The 22,145-nt window shown below is 42.8% G+C and overlaps 1 protein-coding gene across 4 annotated transcripts in view; it reads right to left on the reverse strand.

Annotated features, from left to right (window-relative positions):
* DCLK1 (doublecortin like kinase 1) overlaps nucleotides 1-22,145 on the reverse strand; it is a 422,097-nt gene that overhangs the window by 34,086 nt on the left and 365,866 nt on the right. For 3 of the 4 annotated variants that reach the window (XM_073662542.1, XM_073662544.1, XM_073662545.1), the window contains 5 exons: nucleotides 12,075-12,208; nucleotides 9,932-10,009; nucleotides 5,868-5,964; nucleotides 3,619-3,699; nucleotides 2,097-2,210 (listed from right to left, as the gene is read on the reverse strand). In XM_073662542.1, coding sequence (XP_073518643.1) covers nucleotides 2,097-2,210; nucleotides 3,619-3,699; nucleotides 5,868-5,964; nucleotides 9,932-10,009; nucleotides 12,075-12,208 — 504 coding nt within the window. The remainder of the gene's footprint in view (nucleotides 1-2,096; nucleotides 2,211-3,618; nucleotides 3,700-5,867; nucleotides 5,965-9,931; nucleotides 10,010-12,074; nucleotides 12,209-22,145) is intronic. The other variant, XM_073662543.1, reaches the window with a different exon arrangement.

Raw genomic sequence — 22,145 nt, forward strand, 5'->3', positions numbered from 1 at the left:
AGGTTGAGGACCACACCCACAGGGTGAATTGAGGACCACACCCGCAGGGTGAATTGAGGACCACACCCGCAGGGTGAATTGAGGACCACACAGAGGGGTTGATGACCACACCCACAGGGGAGGTTGAGGACCACACCCACAGGGGAGGTTGAGGACCACACCCACAGGGGGGTTTAGGACCATACTCACAGGGGAGGTTGAGGACCACACCCACAGGGGGGTTGAGGACCATACTCACAGGGGAGGTTGAGAACCTTGAGGACCACACCCACAGGGAGGGGTTGAGGACCACACCCACAGAGGGGGTTGAGAACCACGGCCACTTGGGTAAAAAGTCTAGATTTATATACATATGGAAGGGGGGTACATCTCAGGAACAGCGAGACAGAAAGAAAGACAAAAACAAAGCCAGATTCTGGAGAACAGCGGCATTTACACCAAGTAAAAAATGACATCGAGTATGTATGGCAAGTGACGGGTCCTCTATGGGTGCAATATGCCCATCTGAGGACTTTTTTTTACTACTTTAATATATGAACATATAAAGCTAAATATCAAATCTAAAGTAAAATACTTCTTTACAGATTAATTAAAATACTTTATATAGTTCTCAACTGTTGCCTGACTGGGATAATTGGTCCATTAATTTCAATGGATGCTTGTCACGCTCTTGTCTAGTCTCTTGAACTAGGAGGGCCACCGAAGTTAGTGACTAGATAAGATTTCTGTAGGATACACGGATCATCTGCAGAGTAACATCTTTATTAGCTTCCTCTCCCTGAAGGTCAATAATTAGCATTAATAATTATTGTATCTCTGATGTCAGTGTCTTATCTGACTTTCTAAACAAATCGCCATTTAAAGTGGAATATATTTTGATAGGATTTCTTTCTCCTAAGAATGTGGTGTTAATCTGTCCTTCTCCCTCTGGAGAGCAATGAATGATTAGTGCTGCCCAGAATAAATGGCTGTAAATTTAGAACAAGTCTAATCCTAACTGAAAAGATGTTTTCGATGCCCGTTCATTACACTTTACACATGTGATGTCCTGAATTTGGTGGCAGTGATACATTTTGATACATATCTCCATAGCATACTGGCCTTGTTTGTCTATATAAGTATGAGAGTGTTCTTCTTATGTGAATATGGAGCTTTCCTATATATTATTATACTCTGGATAGCAAAAAGTCCAACAAATCTACGCATGTTACTGTGAATCCTGGAAATAAATCAGTACTTGCTACATATATGTTTTATTAAGCTTACGGCTATGTTCTCATTTTGAAACTGCCATCTAAAAGGAATAATATCATTTCATTATACAGATATATATATCCACTATATCTAGTATATTATTAGCCTAATCGCTTAGCAATCAATATATTACGAAGCTCCTAGTGTGCTTATATAAAAACTAATATCTTAACTCTATGAATAGTTCCCAGTGAAGAGATTCCTTAAAGGGAATCTGTCAGCAGGTTTTTGCTGTGTAATCTGAAGACAGCAGAAGATAGAGGCTGAAACACAGAATTCAGTGATGTGTCACTTGTCACAGTGCGTGCTGTAGTTTACTAACTGTGAAGGATTTATACTAAGAGATTAACATTGCCGGACTTGTCCGACTCCGCCCCCTCCTGTGATAAGCAGCTCACTGTCTATGGACTTTGTACACAGAGAGCCTGGTGTGGGCGGGGTTAGCTGTCATGTGGGCGGGGGCAGCTTTCTCAGCTCTGCTGCATTTAAAATCTAAACGCTCTGATTTTGTGAGAACGGTTGCACCCAGTAATCTAAGTGATACATCGTTGGAGTCAGCTTCTCTTTACCTACATTACGATGCTCTCAGATGATATAGCAAAAATCTGCTGACAGATTCCCTTTAAGCTCAGATTTACTCCTATGGTTTGCAGATCTTAAGCTACATCTTGGTATACAAAATTAGAGGTGCAATCTTAAAACTAATGATATACAGATGCACTAATCACTACCGCTTTACCTAGTCATAGTGTATCTCATTAGTCCTACATTATCACACAAACATGGGGTATAGGGCTGGACAACGTGGGGGTGATTACCGTAGAAGTAGGTAAGTAACTTACTGCAATGACGGACACTCCAGCAGTGGTGCTGTTCGGCTTTGGACCTGTGTTGAAATGTTTCTTGATCTTCCCAGCCACCGACAATGGGTACTCATTTTCAGGCAGACCATCATCCTGGGAAGATTGGATAATGATATATAAGTAGAACGTCATATAGTCAAAAATGAGGACAGTCCACATACGTTCCAAGTGTATTGCAATGCCTGACCATATACATCTGAATTTCAGACATGCCCATGTATGTTATTTCTTTGGGAAAGAATACGAGTTTGTAGAAACCATCACGTGAGAGCAACTGCAGTATTCTGACTACAACAGCCATTGATTTCAGTTGAAATCAATACTGTGAATTGTTCAATCTTTGAATGGACTACTGGAAAGATCAATACGGACTCACCATTCCAGAATGGAAAGAAAGTAGAAAATAATAATAAAGGTAGAAAAAGCCAATCAGTCAGTATGGTATCTGGCCCACACAGAAGAGCGGGGGTCTCAGAGCAAAGATCATAATAGCCCCTATTATGGTGCTGAGTTCTGCCATCTTGGACCGAACAACTTACGGTAGTTCTTGTTTTCATTTTCACCACATTTCCACACCCTTTAAGGGAAACCTGTCATTAGGTGAAAAGTGGCCAGTTTTTTATCTTATTTTATTCCCGCTGCTCCCCTAAGTATTCCCCCTTTTTTTTTAATCCATCCTACGGTTCTAGAGATATGGGCCTTTTCCTTCAGTGCTAATTTCTAAGGTCGTTACTAATGGGCCATGGCTGACATGACATTCTGGAGGGGTGTCTTTAGGCTGCTTTGCATTATTAACCTGTGAGCCATGCCCCCTTGCAAAGATCATAAAAATCAACATTAAATAAAAAAAAAACATATCTCTGGAACTGTATGGCAGAGTTAAAAAAAAAACAACTAAAAAATAAAATAATCAAGAAAACAGCGGGAATAAAGTAACCTCCCAAAAATGCCACTTCTGACCTGGTGACAGGTCCTCTTTAAAGGGGTTTTCCCATCTCCAAGATCCTATCCCAATACGTAGTAGGTGTAATAATACAGTCAGCAAATACCTCCAATTATAAATGTAGTATAGTTCTTCAGATTCGCTATCTTGCTTACCCCTTGTACAGGACATTGCAGTAGCTTAGGTATCCATGGTCACGACCACTCATATAGTGACAGTTAGTTGTTAGTGGTCGTAACTATGGATACCTAAGCTACTACAATGCCCTGCACATGGAGTAAGCGACATAGCGAATCAGACAAACTATACTACATTTCTAATTGGAGGTATTTGCTAATAGTATTATTATTATTTCACCTACTACATATTGGGATAGGATCTTGGAGATGGGAATACTCCTTTAAGCCAATTCCCCCTCCACCTCTCCCCTTGTTTGCCAACAGTGTGTTTTTCTGGAGAGAAGAGTCTTTTATAGGTTTTTTGCTACCTAATAGGAAAAGGGACCCACATGGGCTGTATGGGATGTAAGCCCGGTACCATCGCTTGCATATCACTTACATTGACCCATGGATGTTCCAGCACCTGCAGAGCAGAATACCTCTGGTCTACTTCTACCTGTAGCATCATGGTGATCAGTCCCTGAAAAAGAAACAAGGGGAGACTCAGCTGTATTGACTGTATTTACCAATGTAATATTATTAGATATTTAGGTGAATAACTTGACTATCTAAATCATTAGAAGAAATCCCCTATCCTTAGAAATAAAACTCTAGTTTTGTTCTTGGCATCAGCAGTAAAATCTTTCAGTTTTCAGATTGTTCAGTCAACAAAGACTAAGATTGTAGAACTGATAAACCCCCATATATAATATACATTGCCATAATATTTCTAACTAATCACAAGCAGCCCTTTCTGGTGTCACATTGCATTCAATACATCTGTATTAATAACAGGAATCGTTGATGTTTCTAAGGATAACATTTCATTCCTATTTCATTTCCTCCGTTGCATGGTCTCTTGAGTATTTCTGTTTTTATCAGTTTCTATCATGTCTTTGCCAGAATTCAGCAGAGCATTGGCTTGTATTTCATGTGCCAAAATAATGCCATGGTCACCATCTTGTAGATCTGGGAGATGAACTGGCAAAAGCCACAACCTTCACCAAAAAGTGTGGAGGGAGAAAAAAAGCATCATCATTAAAACTGTCCACACAAGTTATATAGATATAACCAGGCTCGGACTAGCCCACAGGAGAACAGGAGAATCCTCCGGTGGGCCACCACCGCCCTCTTATATGAGCAGTATTTGGCACTAGATACTTGAATCACTATGTACAAACAGAGGCAGCATCTTATTCATTTACCAATCTATCCAGTTCATTGTTATAGAAATCTGTGATTGAGGATAATGTCACATTTGCATGTAGTTGAAAAGTGGGGCCCTGGAGTTGGTTACTGGTGGGTCCTTGGCACCGCAGTCTAACACTGAATAGTATAATAATTTATTTTAGGTATGGATTAAGTAAAACTAATAAATGGAGACATACTCACCTTCCAGTGCCCCCAGTGATCCAGTGCAGGCCAGTTCAGGAATCTGGAAGCAGTGTCTGTTCCATTGGATTGGCTGCAGCGGTCAGGTGACTAGAATAGCGTGTCATCGGATGTTTCACTGATGTCGTGCTCCTTTAGTCACCTTACCGCTGCAGCCAATTACAGGCTCCAGTGGTGATGTGACTTCCGAACACAGCAGAACTCTGGAGCAGCCTGTGCTGGATCAGTGGGACTGCTGGAAGGTAAATAAGGTAAATATGCCTTTGTTTATTATTTTTAATCAATCCATGCTTAAAAAAATATTATACTGTCGGACAACCCCTTTAAGACTGGATCATTGCAAGATTAGACCCATCTGACCTGCAACTAAATGACTTGAGTTGTGCATTCAGCAAAAACTTCCATTATATCGAAAAAGTACGGTATATTCAATGACTAGAGATGAGCGAACCCGAACTGTAAACCGAGAGATATTTTCAAAGTTCGGGTCACTGTTGATTTCTATAGGGTTCAGGTTCAAGTTCGGGTAGTTATGGTACCCGAACAAGATCTGCCGAACTCAACGAACCCAAACTTCCATGGGTCCACTCAACCCTACCAATGACATATAAGGCTAAAGCCACAAGACAACTTTGGCCACGGCTCTGTTGTGTTGCTACATTGCGTAATGCAAGTGAATGTGGTCGTATGGAGATAAGTAATGTCCTGGGACAAGTAAGTAGCAAAAAAGTGAGACCCTCTTGTTTGTCAAAGTTAGCATGTAGCCCCAACCTAAATATTCTGTAAAACTATTAAATGACCCTGGTAGGTTATACATACAAATGACCCCGACTGGGGTTAGGGTCACACCAAAGTATATTCCCTCATCCGAGAGAATCAAAGTGTGATCATAGTGTTATCCGATTTTTGATGAGAAGATGGAAAAAAAAATGTCTTCATCTTCTCCATTCTGTCAGTCCATGAAAATCGGACTGTACTCAGATGTCATCTGAGTGCAGTCCATTGTTCTCCACAAACTCATTGACTTGCATGGCTGAGTGCAATCTGAATATCGGATAAAACTCGGGCATGCAGATATTTTTATCTCGGACAGAGCCAGTCAATCAGGCATGTGCACGTCCCCATAGAATACCATTGATTTAAGTGTGATACAATGTTTTGTCGGATCGCACTCGGACCATAAATATGGTCATCTGTAAGAGCCCCAAATAATACTCACGTTATCATATAATTAGAACTACAAGACTCTTATGTTACCTTCGCAGATTCAGAAACATTATCCCAGTAAGGTGATGGGAAATCCACTTGACCCATTAGGATTTGATCAAAAAGTACTTCTTGGTCATCTCCACTACTTATTTAAACAGAAAAGAAGAAATAAATTAATGTTCAAAAAGGATATAAAATCGTGTCAGTGCATGGAAACTCATCTTCCAACACAAATGTTTTGCGAGTTAATACAATGTAATCACATTAATGTTTATTTTTAATTTTCCAGATAACTTGATTTAAGGTGGTAGAAAATGTCAAAAATAAAATGTAAATATCACTGAGACGTCCTATTTAAGGGGATGTTCTCCCATAGTGAAAATGCAGCAGATATTCCATTGTGGATTCATTTGGGAAAATCTGTTCCTTATTGCAGAACCAGTGTTGTGATTGAAATTTAACTAAATCTCATTCCCACACTCAAAAAAACACTGTGGAAACTGGCCGCTGATAAGAAATCTCAAAGATATCAATTTAAGCCGCCGTTGTCAGTGTGTATTTCACCCTTTTCAGTACATCAGCTGAAATGTGTATAGAATGATGGGAAATCCACAATAGTTTTTACACTTTGGAAATTTTGCAGGGAAAACACCAAAGGATAACACAACCTTAGGCTGTGGGCATAAAGAGTCCAAAAACCACTTCAGCGCCGAGCCGCTGAGGTCTTTCAACTGCTCCTTAAATGATCATCTCATTTTTCAGAGATACAGCTATTTCAGCTCAAACTCCCCCTGACAGGCGCATATCTCAGCAGACAGGAGAGCACAGCTCAGCAGACAGGAGAGCACAGCTCAGCAGACAGGAGAGCACAGCTCAGCAGACAGGAGAGCACAGCTCAGCAGACAGGAGAGCACAGATCAGCAGACAGGAGAGCACAGCTCAGCAGACAGGAGAGCACAGCTCAGCAGACAGGAGAGCACAGCTCAGCAGACAGGAGAGCACAGCTCAGCAGACAGGAGTGCACAGCTCAGCAGACAGGAGAGCACAGCTCAGCAGACAGGAGAGCACAGCTCAGCAGACAGGAGAGCACAGCTCAGCAGACAGGAGAGCACAGCTCAGCAGACAGGAGAGCACAGCTCCGCAGACAGGAGAGCACAGCTCAGCAGACAGGACAGCACAGCTCAGCAGACAGGAGAGCACAGCTCAGCAGACAGGAGAGCACAGCTCCGCAGACAGGAGCGCACAGCTCCGCAGACAGGAGCGCACAGCTCCGCAGACAGGAGCGCACAGCTCAGCAGACAGGAGCGCACAGCTCAGCAGACAGGAGCGCACAGCTCAGCAGACAGGAGCGCACAGCTCAGCAGACAGGAGAGCACAGCTCAGCAGACAGGAGAGCACAGCTCAGCAGACAGGAAAGCACAGCTCCACAGACAGGAGAGCACAGCTCCGCAGACAGGAGAGCACAGTTCCGCAGACAGGAGAGCACAGCTCAGCAGACAGGAGAGCACAGCTCCACAGACAGGAGAGTACAGCTCAGCAGACAGGAGAACACAGCTCCACAGACCGGAGAACACAGCTCCACAGACCGGAGAACACAGCTCCACAGACCAGAGAACACAGCTCCACAGACCAGAGAACACAGCTCCACAGACCGGAGAACACAGCTCCACAGACCGAAGAACACAGCTCCACAGACCGGAGAACACAGCTCCACAGACCGGAGAACACAGCTCCACAGACAGGAGAGCACTGCTCAGCAGACAGGAGAGCACTGCTCAGCAGACAGGAGAGCACAGCTCAGCAGACAGGAGAGCACAGCTCAGCAGACAGGAGACCACAGCTCAGCAGACAGGAGAGCACAGCTCAGCAGACAGGAGAGCACAGCTCCACAGACAGGAGAGCACAGCTCAGCAGACAGGAGAGCACAGCTCCACAGACAGGAGAGCACAGGTCCGCAGACAGGAGAGCACAGGTCCGCAGACAGGAGAGCACAGGTCCGCAGACAGGAGAGCACAGTTCAGCAGACAGGAGAGCACAGCTCAGCAGACAGGAGAGCACAGCTCCACAGACAGGAGAGTACAGCTCAGCAGACAGGAGAACACAGCTCCACAGACAGGAGAACACAGCTCCACAGACAGGAGAGCACAGTTCCGCAGACAGGAGAGCACAGTTCCGCAGACAGGAGAGCACAGCTCAGCAGTCAGGAGAGCACAGCTCCACAGACAGGAGAGCACAGCTCAGCAGACAGGAGAGCACAGCTCAGCAGACAGGAGAACACAGCTCAGCAGACAGGAGAACACAGCTCAGCAGACAGGAGAACACAGCTCAGCAGACAGGAAAGCACAGCTCCACAGACAGGAGAGCACAGCTCCGCAGACAGGAGAGCACAGTTCCGCAGACAGGAGAGCACAGCTCCGCAGACAGGAGAGCACAGTTCCGCAGACAGGAGAGCACAGCTCAGCAGACAGGAGAGCACAGCTCAGCAGACAGGAGAGCACAGCTCCACAGACAGGAGAGTACAGCTCAGCAGACAGGAGAACACAGCTCCACAGACCGGAGAACACAGCTCCACAGACCGGAGAACACAGCTCCACAGACCGGAGAACACAGCTCCACAGACCGGAGAACACAGCTCCACAGACCGGAGAACACAGCTCCACAGACAGGAGAGCACTGCTCAGCAGACAGGAGAGCACAGCTCAGCAGACAGGAGAGCACAGCTCAGCAGACAGGAGAGCACAGCTCAGCAGACAGGAGAGCACAGCTCCACAGACAGGAGAGCACAGCTCCGCAGACAGGAGAGCACAGGTCCGCAGACAGGAGAGCACAGTTCAGCAGACAGGAGAGCACAGCTCAGCAGACAGGAGAGCACAGCTCCACAGACAGGAGAGTACAGCTCAGCAGACAGGAGAACACAGCTCCACAGACAGGAGAACACAGCTCCACAGACAGGAGAGCACAGTTCCGCAGACAGGAGAGCACAGTTCCGCAGACAGGAGAGCACAGCTCAGCAGTCAGGAGAGCACAGCTCCACAGACAGGAGAGCACAGCTCAGCAGACAGGAGAGCACAGCTCAGCAGACAGGAGAACACAGCTCAGCAGACAGGAGAACACAGCTCAGCAGACAGGAGAACACAGCTCAGCAGACAGGAGAGCACAGCTCCGCAGACAGGAGAGCACAGCTCCGCAGACAGGAGAGCACAGCTCCGCAGACAGGAGAGCACAGCTCCGCAGACAGGAGAGCACAGCTCCGCAGACAGGAGCGCACAGCTCAGCAGACAGGAGAGCACAGCTCAGCAGACAGGAGAGCACAGCTCAGCAGACAGGAGAGCACAGCTCAGCAGACAGGAGAGCACAGCTCAGCAGACAGGAGAACACAGCTCAGCAGACAGGAGAACACAGCTCCGCAGACAGGAGAACACAGCTCCACAGACAGGAGAGCACAGCTCCACAGACAGGAGAGCACAGCTCCGCAGACAGGAGAGCACAGCTCAGCAGACAGGAGAGCACTGCTCAGCAGACAGGAGAGCACAGCTCAGCAGACAGGAGCGCACAGCTTAGGAGACAGGAGCGCACAGCTCAGCAGACAGGAGAGCACAGCTCCACAGACAGGAGAGCACAGCTCAGCAGACAGGAGCGCACAGCTTAGGAGACAGGAGCGCACAGCTCAGCAGACAGGAGCGCAGTTATTAATTGCAATGTATCCGTAAAAAATAGATTAAACATGGATTATTCGTAAGGGATTCATGTATTTTCTTTCTGCTTTCGTGCTTCCATAGATTTGAAAGTATCATTCAAAATATAGAAGGCACCAGTGGCACGCTGCTGTCATCTGAGCTGCCCCACTCCGCAACATTGTCCCGTGTGCTATCCAATGTCAACACGGACAGCACACGTACATAAAATTCGCTCATCTGAACCTGTCGTCCAGGTTTATAGAGTGAAATTGGGGAACCCCGACACATTACAGAATATATTTAGCCCCCAATAACTGTCTACAATTCTTTTATGTGCTATAAAGGGAATAAGTAGAAAAAAAGGAATGATAAATCTATTTTATAAGTCCATAAATATAACAGTTTACATAGAAATATTTGCATTATGAAACTTACCCACGGAACGGAGGAAAGCCACAAAGTAGGATGTAAGTTATTACACCCGCTGCCCAGATATCCACCTTTAATCCATATCTGGACAAATACAAGAATGGAATAAAAATATTCAAACAATAGTAAAATAAAACATTTGATTTTTAATGCAAATAATCCTATCGTAGACCTAACCAAATAAGAATATAAGAAATCACCAATGGAAACTGCAAACATCACAGAGACTAATGAGGTCTGGTTTTTTTTGTAGATCAGAGCTGTGGGGCTTTTATGTGAAAAAGAGCCTACCGGGTGAAGTAGGGGCTTCAGTGGGACTGGGTGACAGGGAACAGACCACTCTACTTCTGCCCATATACCTGCATGCAGGGTTAGGATGAATACTGAATATGTGCCCTGGTTAGAGAAACAACCAAAGGCTCATTCACACGTCAGTTTTTTGATGCATGGGAAAAACGTATCGAGTTTCATCAGTGATTTTCATCAACGTTTCAACAGTTGGGTCATGGAGGAAGAGGACTAGAACTCTAGTGCCACCTATTCTAATATTGTATATTCTAATAGGTGATGCTAGAGTTCTAGTCCTCTTCCTCTCATAAGAGGCAATTTGCAATTTTAATTTCCCAGAGAAGCATGCATGGCATATAAGTCTCCTCACTCTGACATGCCAGGCCTGGATTGTCACTCTCCACAAGGAGAAACCTTACCCCTTAAATAACAGTTTGGTCAGAGTTTCATCAGTTTTTTTCATTGATGAGGAACAAAGCTTCTCCACCTTCTCCTATCTATCAGTCAGTGATAGCTAGTTCGGCTCTTTTTGGTGATCTGGCTCCGCTCATCAAAAAGAGCCGGCTGTTTTGCATCCTAAATGGATCTCTATTAAATATGTGTTCACAATAGGTGAACACATATTTAAGATGGCATTAATGTGGCCGAAACCCTGCCCACCCATGTCATAAGCTCTGCCTACTTGTAGTTAACCAATTAAATTGATGAGTGGGCAGAGTTTGGTTTGGGTGGGAGGAGTGACGTCCGCCGAACACCGGAATTTTACGCCCAGTGAGAGCCATGCAGAGAATTTGGTGGCTCTCACTCGGGTGCCGGCTCCCATCATTCACAGCAGGGATGGGAACAGCAGCATTCAGTTTGCAAAAAATGACAGACAAATGAAAAGCCCCATAGACTGTGATAGGTACAAGTACTATTCATGAAAAACACAGATAGCACTCAAATGTGAAAACTGAAGTGTGAATGAGTCCTAACCCTGACCCCTCAGAGTTCTAACATTATATCAATTGTTGGTCAGCACTTGGGACCAGGAAAATTAATGATGATTATAAGGGTATGTTTACACACACTGCTTTGGCAGCATGTTTTTCTGCAGGAAAAACCAAAGTAGTGGCAGGAAAAACACTGCGCACAATATGCACATTTTTGGCGCTTTCTTTGCAGCATTTAAGCGTGTTTTTGCAGTGTTTTTCCATGCATTTTTTTTTTCCATTCATTTGAATGAGTGAAAAACACTGCAAAATGGCTGAAAGAATTGACATTGTGCAGATTAAATAAAAAACACCTAGCAGCTCAAAAAATGCATGGAAAAAATACAATCGTGTGCATGAGATTTTCAAAATCTTATTCACTTTGTTGGTACTGTAAAACCTAGAAAATTAAATTGGAGCAAAAAAACTGCAAAATCGCCATGTGTGAACATACTCTTATGCAAAGAAAAGTGGTTTTGTTTGAGACTGAGAAATGATGTGCTTGTGATTTGCGGTAACATGCAGTACTAGACAGAGACTATGGACAGTAGCGGCGCTGTTTGCAAAAAATATTTTTGTTCTCCCAATTTCATGAGGTCCCTTAAAGACATCTAGAAGAGGACGATGGAAACTCGAGAGGACACATATGAAGTATTTTATTGTTCTTACACTACACTACACACTAGAAGGGATTAGGGGATAAAACTTTAGCTGGCATGGTTTCTTTAAGTATTACAACACAAATTATATATGATTCTAATTCCTTAGATATATTTTCATATTTTCTTGGCAAGTGATCTTATTTAACAAATCTGTTTTAGTCTGAATTTGCGGGTAAATCGGATTTGCAGAGAACAATATTTTTACAATATATGAGTACCAAGCCTTACCCAGTCTCTGCAATGATTTCTGGAGCTACATATGTTGGGGTTCCACACACAGTGTAAAGAGGTCCATCAACCACGGTGGCCAGTCCAAAGTCTCCAAGCTTTAGAGACTTACTTCCATCCTGATGTTCATAGACCTGCAAAATAATGGGAATGCACATTTAACACAAATTCTATTTTGCTTCACTGGCTCTTACATAAATGTTAAAGTGCATCCGTCACTATATTTCACAATACAAACTGTATGTATTATTAAATAGATTTCTATGACCTGATTTTACTGATGTACTTACTTTGAAAATCCATATCGGAATGACTCTATAATCCTTATATTAGGATGATTTGAGTGATAAATAGAGAGAACTCATGAGGTCAAGTGTATTCAGTCTCTGTCCACCCACCTAGCCTGACTGACAGCTGCAGCTTGTACTGAGCAATGTGAGAGGTCAGCACAGAGGGGGGACGCTGAGGAGTTCTCAGCCGGGCTGGTTGGACAAGGATTTAGTTAAACTTTTGGGCTAGGTTCACACATTGCGTTGTTTTTCCAGCGTTTCTTTTTCTGTATCAAAACCTGATCTCTTGCCAGGAAGATTTGTTCAAGATTTTGTTTGTTTTTTTGCTGCGTCTTTTTTTACTGTCCTTTTGCCTCTTTATGCATGTACATAAAGTTCAGAGAAAAAAAAATCTCATTCGATTTCATCAGGGTTTGGCCCAAAAAACTCTGAAAAAAACGGACACCTGCGTTTTTGGTGCGTTTTTTCATCACCCATTACTTCCAATGGGTGAAAAATGCTGAAAAAACATTGAAAGAAGTGATGTGCTCAATTGTGCAAAAAAACCATGCAAAGCACAAAATACTGATGACACAAAAACCAAGGTGTGTGTATGAGATTTCAGTAATCTCATAGACTTTGCTGGTACTGTAAAATGCAGCAGAAAATTTGCATAAAAAAACACATAAAAAATGCTGAAAAAAGTAATGTGTGAACATAACCTTATAAAAGATTATTCAACCATTCTGACATGTATTTTAGCTAAATAAGTACATTGGTTTCATCTGGTCTAATGTATATATTAAATAATGGAAATCTGGTGACAGATCCACTGTAAGGGGAGAATCTGGTAGAATATATTTGCAAAATGTAGTAATTTTAAGAACTATCAATGCTAAATGGTTGTTCATCTGTATAGTGAGATAATATATGTGAACAGATGGGTTTTATTTGGCTTATCGACCCAACCCAGAGATAAATGTCACCAAAAGGGCTCATGCACACGACCATGTAAATCGGACGAGTGCTATCTGTTGTTTTGATGGATCGCACTCGTACACGTTATTCTATGGGGCCGTGCACAAGTCCGATTTTTTTACTTGGAGAGAGTGACCCGAGGAAAAAAGCATTGGCATGTCTGATTTTGATCTGAGTATTGGATCAAAATTGACAATGCAAGTCTATGGGTCCATGAAAAACATCGGACCGCACTTGGATGACATCTGAGTGCGGTACAATGTTCATGGACTGACAAAATAGAGAAAGTGGAGAAACTTTTTTTTTTCTTCTTCACCTCCAAGAAAAATGGATCTCATTCTGATAAAACTCTGATCAGAGTCTGATTAGTGTAATCGGACAATTTTTCGCAGACGGAGAGAAAATGGTTGTGTGACCTTAGCCAAAGAAGTGCCCGGTGGCCACTTATCTCACTCTTGCTATGTAGACCTTGTCAAACCCAAGTGCCATCTATTGTTCTTTGCTTTAATTTTAGCTTATAAGACACTCGATAAAATATCCTAATAAAATATAACAGGAGGAAGGCTGGACAGAAGTACGGCAGGGGAAATGGAAGTATTGCAATGAGGATCCGTTAACAGATGGGATACAACACTGTACGGTCATTAATTAGAAGAAAAAAAAGTGGAAATCCTTTAGTAACGAATTTCAGAAATTAATTAGTATATTTTATAATATATGCAGGATTTAAAATTGAAAAGTTGAATAATCACTTGATTCAATAAATGAGTTGTAGAATTACGGCTGTACAATTCAGGAAATTAGCTATGATTAAAAAAGCGCTTTATACTTGTAATTACAGAAAACCTCCAACAGTGAGTGAGTTCCCTGCCTTGCTATAAGGCCACGGCTCCACTATCAGTATACCGTCAGTATTTTTTCTCAGGAGTTGGAGCCAAAACCAGGTGAGGAACAATCAGAGAAAAGGTATAATAGAAACAAGTCACCAATTCTGCATTTATCACCCACTCCTGGTTTTGGCTCCCACTCCTGAGAAAAAAATACTGACCGAATACTGATAGTGGGGCCGTGGCCTTACTCTGTGGAAATATTTTGCAGCATGTCTGTGAGGCCACGTTCACACGTTCAATATTTTACCTCAGTATTTGTAAGCCAAAACCAGGAGTGGATGAAAAATGCAGAATTGGTGACTTGTTTCTATTATACTTTTCTTCTGATTGTTCCATTCCTGGTTTCGACTTATAAATACTGAGGTAAAATACTGACCAAATACTGAATATATGGACGTGGCCTAAAAGACCATGGGAACGTAGCCCGAAGGGTCCATTTCTCAGGAAAAAAAAAATAGGTTAAGTGATTATTTAGGTTTAGGCTGCGCAGACCCATATAATTAAGCATGGATTTATATACAATAACTGCACAGAGATTAAATGAAAATCAATCTCCGCTTTCTGAGAAATCATTTTAAATCTACCAAAATATATTGATAATTACTGTAGCATAAATCAAAGCATTTTTTGCTTTCGAAGCAGCAGTGGATGATATATGTTATAACTCAGCCAGATACAGAGATCAGCCTTTATGTTCTCAGTTGCCAAACCAGAGAGTTCATGCTCGGTTTCCCTTCCTGCTGGACCGACCTGTAAGGAATCTTAGTAGTCATTTTCAATTAATTGAGATGCTTTTTGCATTATATCATGAGAATTTAATCAGCAGAACAATTTCACAATTCTATTCCAACTGCACTGCTGTAGAAGTCTAACGGCTGCCTCATTATCCCTCCTATTTATCCCATTTTAGCTCAAAGAAGCATGTGTTAAACACATTGCAAGCTAGCGAAAAGAAAAACAACACAATTTTGCCTAGTCCTGCCAGCTACCCGACAATCAACCAACTATGAAATAATTTGCTTTGGAACAAAAGGCAGAAAATGCCATGTTAGCAATTTGGCCTATTCCTGGCAGTATAGAGAAGACCCTGGAAACAATAAAGAAAAGAAAATCTCATGAGTGTCACAATATAATGAAAAATGTTGAATCTTCAAGGGATATCCTAGCTTATGGTAGTTATATTTCCCACCATACAATTCATCAAAAAATGAAAACACATAAACTATTAGTCCTAACCTAGTAAGTACACCAGTACCTGCCGTCACTGTGGACTGGGGTTCCTTGGACTCACAAATGAAACTAATTCCTTCCATCCTTCATTTATACTGAACAAGTGTTCTCTAAACTTAATAGTTAACTTTACTATTAAAATTGTACACACTAGACATGACATCATTGAAGGGGTTTTCCACTTTCAGGAAGGTGGACCCTAAACGCTCTAAAATACTATGAGAGCAGATCTCTACATCAGGGGTCCCGACCCTTGGCTTGGGTCCATGATGTGTGGCTCGCGGCTGTCTGCCAGCTTGGTGCATTAGCACCAGGTCTAGGAACCAGCTATGAAGAGAAGGTCTCCAGATGGTGACTTTTGTGACTAGTCCTGAACAGCAGATCTGAATGTATATTTAATGGCTGGGGATGGGGGATAAATGTAGTAATTTGGAGATAGGATGATAGTCCAAGTTGGAGGTGTGATTGAAGCTGCTTGGAATAGTGTGGTGGGTGTGCTTGATGCAAGAATATTGAATGGGGGTAAAGTGGGGAACTCTGGATGTAATTTCTGCCTATAAGGGAGGCACAATGTCTCAGTGTGCTTTCTGTGGGGAAGCTTTGGCTGTCATTATACCAGCAATGGGGGGCTCTAGGTGTCATTAAGGTGGGGGGGGGGGCATTTCTCCAAGCTGAATGTGGCTCTCAAGATAAGTAAGGTTGGTGGCCACTGCTCTAGATCGATGATCCTACATAATCTAATAATAATAATAATCTTTTTATTTATATAGCGCCAACATATTCTGTGGCGCTTAGACAATTTTACAGACATTATCATCACTGTCCCCATCGGGGCTCACAATCTACATTCCCTTTCAGTATGTCTTTGGAGTGTGGGAGGAAACTGGAGAACCCGGAGGAAACCCACGCAAACACAGGGAGAACATACAAACTCCTTGCAGATGTTGTCCTTGGTGGGATTTGAACCCAGGACCCCAGCGCTGCACTGAGCCATCGTGCTGCTCTAATGCATCCAAGACAGATGGCCCTCAAGAAAGCTAGTGCATCCTCTGTTGAGCTGAGGCTCGAACACAGATATTATCCCCTAATAAAAGGAAACTCCATAGGTCAAGCAAAGAGCTTACTGAGAAATAATTTATTTGCCGCTAAGATCTATTTCTTATTGGGTAATTTGCAACATAACCTATTTGATCTGAAAGAGGTTTTCCAATTTCAGGAAAGTGGACCATAAACCTAATCTAATATACCTGAAATACCTTGATGTTTTCACTGCAGCGTCAACCATGCGCATCACCGTTATACCAATCACTGAGCTCGGCAGATTATGCCGTCTACCTTGGCAGAGTCACTGGGCTCAGTGACTGGCTGCAGTGGTGATGTGCGCTATCGACATGATGTCACTGCTGCAGCAAGAAAAACAAGATCCAAGCAACAGTGAGGGCTGGCACCGGACCCGTGGACGGTAAGTAACTGTTCTGTTTGTTATTTCAATTATTTTAGACCATTTGGGGTCTATTTTCCTGTAATTGGAAAACTCATGTAAGATCTAATAGGCTATTTTGCAAATTATCCGATAAGAAATAGACTCTGGAGGAAAATGATTGCCTCCTTACTAAACTTTTGGCTTGACCTATGAGATACCATCTATTAGGGGCTAGTAAGTACCGTATGTTCAAGCCCCTGCCCCACAGAGGACATGCTGGTTTTCTTGAGGGTCAATGTTTCCTGGATGCATTAGGTTATTTAAGATGGGTTATCGATCTAGAGAGTAAATTGCATCCAAGGGTGCAGTCAGATGGCCGTGTGGCGCCAGCCTAATTTTTGTCTAACAATTATCATATGTATATGGCCAGTCTTAGGGTGCAGTCAGACGGCCGTATAACACGGACGACGCTCGCATCGCAGTGCTCGCACTGGCCAGCGGCTCTGCTGACCCGAGCATGACAGCATGTATTTCTATGCAACTTTTACACTCCGGTCAAGTGATCCGCCGGCCAGTCCGAGCATTGGGATGCGATTGTCTTCCGTGTTATACGGTTGCCTGACTGCACCCTAAGACTGGCCATATACATATGATAACTGCTAGACAAAAATTAGGCTGGCGCCACATGGCGACTTTTGTCATGTGACCAAAGCTCACAAGGTGTTTCTGCTACATCTCAGCGCAATACAAGTGAATGGGGTTGCATTGCAACACCCAAGGTACTGCGACAAGCAAGTCTTAAAAAAATCCAAAGGGGTTGGACTTCTTGTAACTGGCTTGTAGAGGTCATAAAACCCTCGGGCCGCAATACACTTGTATTGCGCTGCGATGTAGCAGCCAAAGTCGCCATGTAGCCTCAGCCCTAATCTAACCTCTTTTCCTTCTAAGAGCAAATGTATGAGAATGTCTAGAAGACACATCAGATCGTTGGCAAGAATCTAACAAGAACCTAATGTTTACTGGTCTTTTACTACATTCACATTTGCCACAGTATAAGTAGACATGACATTGCCTCCCGCAAATTGGCCGCACATTGCAATAATTTACTAGCTGCATGTGTTATCTCCTAAAAGAAGGGTAACCCAAGGTTAGGAGATCCAGCTTGATTCTAATATTCTGCTTGCATCTTACAATGTGGTTTTGGTATTATCTCAAGACTTTGTACACCTTCACAGTCAAGTTTTTATTGTTCAAATGCAGCTACAATAAAAATAGAAGCAAATAGTCTTTATAAAAAAAAATTCCTTCAGGTTTTTATCCATAGCTGAACATCCTCCAAAACGCCCAGGCTCTAGGTTCTAATGTACAAAGCAAGGTCATCATGAAAATAGTGAAATTAATTGAAGACCGTTTCTGATACTCCAGAAATTTGTCATGGGTAGGGCTCATTCACACGTCCAGTTTTCACCTATGAATGTCATCCCTGTTTTTCACGGATAGCACCCATACCTGTGATCGTCTATGAGGCCATTCACCTTTCCGTGATTTTTCACAAACTGAGCGGTCCACAGAAAGATGCAGATACATGTCCAACTATGATCCGAGAGGCGGATGAAAATCAGCAATGCAAGTTTATGGGTCCGTGAAAACATTTTGTCTGATCAAAATAAGTGGTCCATATTTCTCGTACGTGAGAAAATAACGACATCTAAATGAGGCCTTATAATTAGTGTTGAGTGCAAGTGCTCGCTACCTGAGTTTGCATCGGGTGCTCGGGCATGCGCCGAGTATCGCGGGTGCTCGAGTGACATGCCCCGAGTCCCAGTCAAAAAACATGCGAGGATTGCTTGTGTTTGTCAGGCAATCTCCTCGTGTTTTGTGGCTGTCTAACAACCGTGAAAGGTGCGGAGCAGGGACTCGAGCATGTCACTCGAGCACCCGCGATACTGGGTGCATACCCGAGCACCCGATGCAAACTCAGGTAACGAGCACTTGCACTCAACACTAATTATAATGTATGACTAATTAATAATATAACAATGTTTTTGGATTATTTTTTCTTTTCTTATAAATACAAAATATGAATGTCCAGTGAAAAACATACCCGCAGCCAGTCTGCCTGTGGTTTGGGCAGCGTGAATCGAGTGACAGGTTCTCTTTGAATGAAATCTGTCGCCAGGTTCCTACTTTTCAATCTGAGGGCAGCATAAAATAGCAGCAATGAACTTGATTCATTCCAGCGCTGTGTCACTTACTGGGCTCCTTGCTGTAGTTTTGATCATATGACATCATATTCATCTATTAGTGTTCTGAATGACAAGCTCTGTCCAACCCCACTCTTGCCATTAACAACTTTCCACCTACATTATGCATAGACAGAAAGCTGCCAATCAATGGTGTGTGGAATAGCTAGCCAGAGCTCATGAATATTGAAGACAACAGCAGAAGCTTTTACCTTACAGAACTAGAAGTGCAGTGGCAGATAAAAGGATGTTTTATCAAAACTAAAGCAAGAAGCCCAGTAAGTGACACATTGCTGGAATCAAGTTCTGTGCCCCTGCATCATGCTGCTCTCAGATGGAGCTGCAAAAACCTGGTGACAGATTCCTTTGAAGCTGAGTGTCTAACTTTTAATTTTATTTTTATTATTATTTTTTAATAACATTTTCTTTCATCGTTTTATTGTATTGGTAAACTTTATAATAATTTTGCAACATGGTGAGAAACGTTTTGGGTTTCACAGTCAATGTGCTTCTTTGTAACTCACACTGATGGCTCCAAGAAGCAAATTGGTTCATGAGCCTCTGATGCAATCCTTGGCTTGCAAGAAATTCTTTAATGAACACATACAACTGGATCTCATCATTTTGCAGCAGTCTGACTCAAAGAAAGAGCCACACTTGTCTGTTTCTGTGCCAGGGAAGGATGTCTGCATGGATGACAGCTCAGCAATGTATTTAAGATTCTTTGGAAACCACATCTAGTTAAACACATCTGTCCCCATAAAAAAACGTAATATTCGCCATGAAAATCCCTTTGAAAATGTATAATAAAATTATAGATATGTTAGTCAACATGGCTTCATGCTGTCACTGAAGGATGTGGATGCTGATGTACAGAATGTTGTGCAAACCAGACAGTTTTATTGCAGAGTTCAACCAAAGGAGATCATGTATGAAAAGAAGAAGAGCGTTTATTCTGTCACCAGTAATCAGGACTCAGTTGTGATTTTGTTTCAAAATTTAAAGGAGGCTTCTGGCTGGTTGTTGCAGGTAATAGGTTATCTAAAACCCCTACTACGGCAGAGCATGCAACTGCTATAGAGCCCATGAGTTGGGGGCTCAGAGCCAAATCGCATCTGCACACTTCTCTCGACAGAGGCTCAGAGGAAGCGTGATTTTCAAGCGAAACGGCTGTCAGCCACAATTGTCTCCACAGACTCTGTTTATAGAAACCACAATAAAGTGAAATTTTATGCCAACTGGTGAGTGCCCCAATTTTCTGTATTTTGTATTTCTATGCATATGTTCATTCTTTTTGGTGTTTTTTAGTGCTTTTTTAGGAGGCTTCTAGGCAGAATCTGCCTGAGAAAGATGTTGTGTGCACATACGCTAAGCCTGCTTCATACCCGGCGCGGGCTGGCTTTTGCACAGCAGACACCCATTAGTAACTGATTTAATTGCATTTTTAAAAGCAGCAAAGTCCGACTGTCAATGCAACGAGAACTTTTCCCATCTGCAGTTGCATCTGTTATGATCTGCAACATGTACTAAGGAAAGAAGGGGAAAGCTGTCCCTACAGTAAAACTAAGCTGAATCCCTACGATGTAGCGGGCTGCCTGTTCCTTGCGAACGGACCCGCCTAAGTCCTCGGCTAGTCTGAACGAAGACCTATAGAATAAAGGAAGGAGTCCCTAAAAGAACTAAGGACTGGAACAAAAAATGGGACACCGTCTGAACAGAGAAAGTTGTTGTAGAACACAAAAAAGACAAACTGACAAAAAGGTACTAGAGGTCCCAGAAGGACCAAACGAACTGACAGAGATAGGCACCGAAGCACCTGGCTAGCAAAACAGTCAAACAACACTGAAGTCCATCACAGCCAAAAGGGCGGAGCTGGAATATAAAGGCAGATGGTCACGTGAACGCAAAACACAAGATGGAAAAAACAAACAAGAGGGTTCTAACAGCATCAATGGCAGGGCCGGCTCCAGGTTTTCGTGGGTCCCGGGCGAAAGAGTTTCAGTGGGCCCCATTAACACATGACATGATTCATGATGCACAGATATGGCAGAGAGATATAGGTATAGTACAGTATAGAATAAATATGACCACCCATGCTGTGCCCTAAATAAGCCTTACACTGTGCTCCGGAGTAAATAATTGCCCCTCACTGTGCTCTTTGAACAAAAATTACCCCACATTGTCTCTTATGTTACATAGTGTCCACACTGTCCCCTCTTATAACATATTCCCATTGTACTATTCCACTTTTTTTTTTTTAACTATGACTACCACCATGCTTTATGCCCTGGTGAACTACAACTGCCACATTTTCCTCCATTATGAGATATACCCAAAACACCTTCCTTCTTTATGAACTACACTGTGTTCCAAATTATTATGCAAATAATATTTTCTCAGATTTTCCCAAATTACCTATATGAATTGCAGTCATTGTAATTTTCCAGTCAAATAACTATTAGAGTACAATTGAAAGGTTTTTGTACAAACTGCCTATGATAACAGTATATTTTTTAAAAAAATAAAACACTCAAACTGCACTCAAAATGCATGTTCCAAATTATTATGCACAGCAGAGTTTTCAACCTTTTCATTTTAATAAAGAACAAAAAAATGGTCATTTTTGAAATTATAAGCATTAGCAGGTTATTACAAACTGAAAGAAAACAGTTTTCAACTCAAAACTTTATTCTAGGTGATGTAACATTTGCACATAGGACCCCTTGTTCGAAAGGAGCTTCTGAACTCTCTCATTCATTGAATTTGTCAGGTTTTGGATGGTTTCTGCTTCAATTGTTTTGCATGAGGACAGAATACCCTCCCAGAGCTGTTGCTTAGATGTGAACTGCCTCCCGCCATCATAGACACTCCTTTTGATGATGCTCCAGAGGTTCTCAATGGGGTTGAGGTCAGGGGAGCATGGGTGCCACACCATAAGTTTGTCCCCTTTTATGCCCACAGCAGCCAGAGATGCAGATGTGTTATGTGCAGCATGAGACGGGGCATTATCATGCATGAAATGATCTCGATGGTCCAGA

The sequence above is a fragment of the Phyllobates terribilis genome, unplaced genomic scaffold, assembly GCF_046119375.1.
Source record: "Phyllobates terribilis strain yellow unplaced genomic scaffold, ASM4611937v1 Scaffold_2__4_contigs__length_985480577, whole genome shotgun sequence".
NCBI lineage: Eukaryota > Metazoa > Chordata > Amphibia > Anura > Dendrobatidae > Phyllobates > Phyllobates terribilis.